At 44.3% G+C, this 3,658-nt stretch overlaps 1 protein-coding gene across 1 annotated transcript; it reads left to right on the plus strand.

Annotated features, from left to right (window-relative positions):
• The first annotated feature begins 559 nt into the window (after positions 1-559).
• Positions 560-3,065, plus strand: LOC114738303 (transcription factor GTE7). Its single transcript, XM_028926347.1, has 3 exons — positions 560-2,073; positions 2,189-2,408; positions 2,496-3,065. Exons 1-3 carry the CDS (start codon positions 787-789, stop codon positions 2,552-2,554), a joined length of 1,566 nt encoding a protein of 521 aa, XP_028782180.1. The 5' UTR covers positions 560-786; the 3' UTR covers positions 2,555-3,065.
• The last annotated feature ends 593 nt before the right edge of the window (positions 3,066-3,658 follow it).

Genomic DNA, 3,658 nt, shown 5'->3' on the forward strand with positions numbered 1-3,658 from the left:
CTTTAAATTAAATGGCTATAAACGTAATTTTACGTTTATAAAATTAAATCTCGTACTTTAAGGTATAAGATATAAACCTAGGCCCAAAAAAAAAGATTATAAGAGATAAACATGAAGTTTGATATTTTTTAGTAGTCGTAGCATTATATTAAGAAGTAATTTATAGTGTTATTTAAATAGGTAATATTCTAAATTAAAAGAAAAAATCAAATGTTTTCAGTCCAATTCTTAAAAAGGCCAGTTTAATTTTCGTGACACGTCACAGGAAAGCCCAAATTCACTTCAAAGTTCAAACTGGAACCCAAATCGAAAGATCACCTCATCTATCATCATCCTGACATCCAACGGTTGAGAGAGTCACACGTGGGTTGATGTCACGATCCACACCGTTCGTGCCAGATCTTACGGTCAGTCTCTACGACATCAGAGAAATCATATGTGACCGTTGGATCAAGAATGAAAATGGATCGACGGGCGATTGGGCTGCCCGAAATGCCTACGGGCAGATCGCATTGCCTTTAAGAACCGGCCCTAGCCCCCTCTAGTTCCTCGCTCACAAATTAGGGTAAAACGAAATTTGAAACCCTATGTTCGACGTTTTCTCTCTTCGATCGGGAATCTGAGGATTGATCGGCGGCGCGTGAACTTTTCTTCTGGCGCGTTTGAGGTGAAGCGGCGCGTGTAAGCAAGGGTACTGCTGATTCATGTTTTGTACAACCTGCATTGGGGAATTGATGCCGGAGAAACGCCGGAATCGTGAAGGATTACCGTGATTTCTGCTCGTCCATGGCATCCGCCGTCCTAGCCAACCGGAACGAACCCAATTGGCCGCAGCACAAAGGCGGTGGAGCCGGACTCATGGGAAAAGTACCATTCTCTAACCCTAACCCTAAACATAAAATCGGGAACAAGAGGACCCAATCGGCGTCAGATGATGCTTCTTCTATCAATTGGCGATCGAACGATTCCAATCATTCCCAATTCGTCACCTTCAATATCGCCTCGTCGACGAAGAAGGAGCTCAGCGAGCTCAAGAATCGTTTAATCTCGGAGCTGGAACAAATTCGGCAACTGAAAGGTCGCATCGAGTCCGGCGAATTTCAACCTAGGCCCAGCTTTAATGGGCCATCGAAGAAATCGGCGAACAAGAAGATGTCGGGTAACAAGCGACCCTTGCCGTTGAATCCCGGTAAGGATTTGAAACGGTCGCATTCGGATATTGGAAATTTGATGAGGGCTTGTGGGCAGGTTTTGCAAAAGCTGATGAAACACAAGCACGGGTGGATTTTCAATGCTCCTGTCGATGTTGTCGGGATGGGTCTTCACGATTACTATGATATAATTAAGCGGCCGATGGATCTGGGTACGGTGAAGTCCAATCTGGCAAAGAATGCGTATGAGACGCCAGCGGATTTTGCATCTGATGTGCGATTGACTTTCAACAACGCATTGACTTATAACCCTAAGGGTCATGATGTGTACGCCATGGCGGAACTGCTTCTGGCAAGGTTTGAGGAACTGTACCGGCCTCTGCACGAGAAGTTTGAAGATTTGCTACGAGAAGATCATATCTTTGATGAAGAATTGCAGGCCAGCTCGTGGAATCAAGTCGAGCCAGAGAGGGTTAAGAAGAAAGACAACATGATTCCTCCTGTGAACCAGCCGGACCCAGTGCCGGCACCTGCAAGTTCTTCAAACCCACCGTTGTTGCAGTCCCCGGTGCGCACTCCATCTCCAATGCGGGCACCTCCAGTGAAGCCTGTGAAGCAACCCAAGCCGAAAGCGAAGGACCCAAATAAGAGGGAAATGAGTCTTGAGGAGAAGCATAAATTGGGGATTGGGTTGCAGAGTTTGCCAGCAGAGAAGATGGAACAGGTGGTGCAAATTATAAGAAAGAGGAATGGGCATTTAAAACAGGATGGGGATGAGATCGAGCTTGATATTGAAGCTGTTGACACAGAGACCCTTTGGGAACTTGACAGATTAGTTACTAATTGGAAAAAGATGGTGAGCAAGATTAAGCGGCAGGCACTTATGGCCAACAATAATACAGCTTCAAGCAAAGGCAATGGGGTAAAGTCCTGTTTCTTTCATTTGAATTGAACAAGTGAACCAAACCCCCCCCCCCCCCCCCAAAAAAAAAAAAAGGCAAATGTGCCGAGTCTAATTTTTAACCATTGTATCGCAGGATTTGCCTACGAATGACAAGGTTGACTCTGCGCCGGCTGAGGTCAAGAAGCTAAAGAAAATGGAAGCTGGGGACGAGGATGTAGATATTGGAGATGAGATGCCAATGAGTATTTTCCCCCCGGTGGAGATTGAGAAAGATAAAGATGTTATTGGAGGTCATGCGGCTAGTAGTTCTAGTAGCTCCAGCAGTTCAAGTAGTGATTCCTCATCATCAAGCGGTACTAAACCAATTCCTTGTTACTTCTGGTGTTTTGTTATCATCTTTTGTTCGGCCAAAAAGACTTAGAAATTCCATTGATGCGCAGATTCTGATTCAGGGAGTTCTTCCGGGAGTGATTCTGAAGCAGACAATGGCCACTTGTAGCAGCAGGGCTCTGAAGACAAATGATGATCAAGATGGACGAATGCGGGCTGGCGGGTGAAGGATTGATTCCTACATCGGCTTTCCTCGATGGTGGTATTGTAACAGGCTGATGCATATGAATGCGCTCTTGATTTTCAGGGGTTTTTGGGTCTTGTTTGAAGATTTCTATTTGGTAGTTGCTGACTGGATTGTCGCGCTGAGTTCCTGCTGTGAGGGGTTGGGGATTGACCAAAGTGTAAAAAATGGCGCCGGAAAACAAGATAGTTGGAGGTAAACAAAACCAATGTGTAGATCAGAAAGGGTAGAATGTTAAGTGGTGAAAATTAGGATAGTTGCTTCAGAACCTAGGAATAGAGTGAACAGAATTGGTGCCTTTTGAGTTACTTGTACACATTACCTACGGTGAATAGATGGATGGATCATCTTACTGGGGAAGATCCTTTTTGCGGATCGGCAAATTAGAGTTGTTGGTACCAATTAATTAATTGGATTAAAGGGTTAAATTTTCCAATTTTGTATGTGATAGCGCGATGCAAGACTGGAGACCCTACTTTATGAAGTAATCCGTGTTTAAAAAATTGGGGTAAGAAAATGCCATGAATTAAATTTCAATGCGTAAATGTCACCTAAGCGAACCAAATAAATACCCGGTTGGGTGGAGCATTTATAGTGGGATCAATTTTCACAACTCAGCCATCATTCAAATATCTGATTCATTGGCTTGACTGAATCATTATCCCCGCTTTCCCATTCTCTCACCATTTGCCCCATTCTCCCAAGATCTGATTCATTGAGGACTTCTGCTTTTTTCACTGCCATGACTGCTGTTTTGGTTCCGTTTGCAAGGACGTTTAAATGCAGAACACAATGCTTCTCAGAGCTCTAATTATGAAACTCTCCTGCCAAGCTTTCCAATTCCTGGCATGGTTTCAGAGACTGATTCTACTGTAACAGGAGCCAAGAGGATTACAACCACTGTAGAGTGGAGAGCTTGAAATTCCTTGTTGGCTTTTATATGAAGAATCAGCCTTCTATGCCTCCCACTTTGGGGTCAACACGTAATAACAAAACAGGGTGATAACGGATTCCTGACCACTCGGATTC

Source organism: Neltuma alba, unplaced genomic scaffold (assembly GCF_004799145.2).
Source record: "Neltuma alba isolate B1F8T4 unplaced genomic scaffold, ASM479914v2 tig00002809_pilon, whole genome shotgun sequence".
NCBI classification, from domain to species: domain Eukaryota; kingdom Viridiplantae; phylum Streptophyta; class Magnoliopsida; order Fabales; family Fabaceae; genus Neltuma; species Neltuma alba.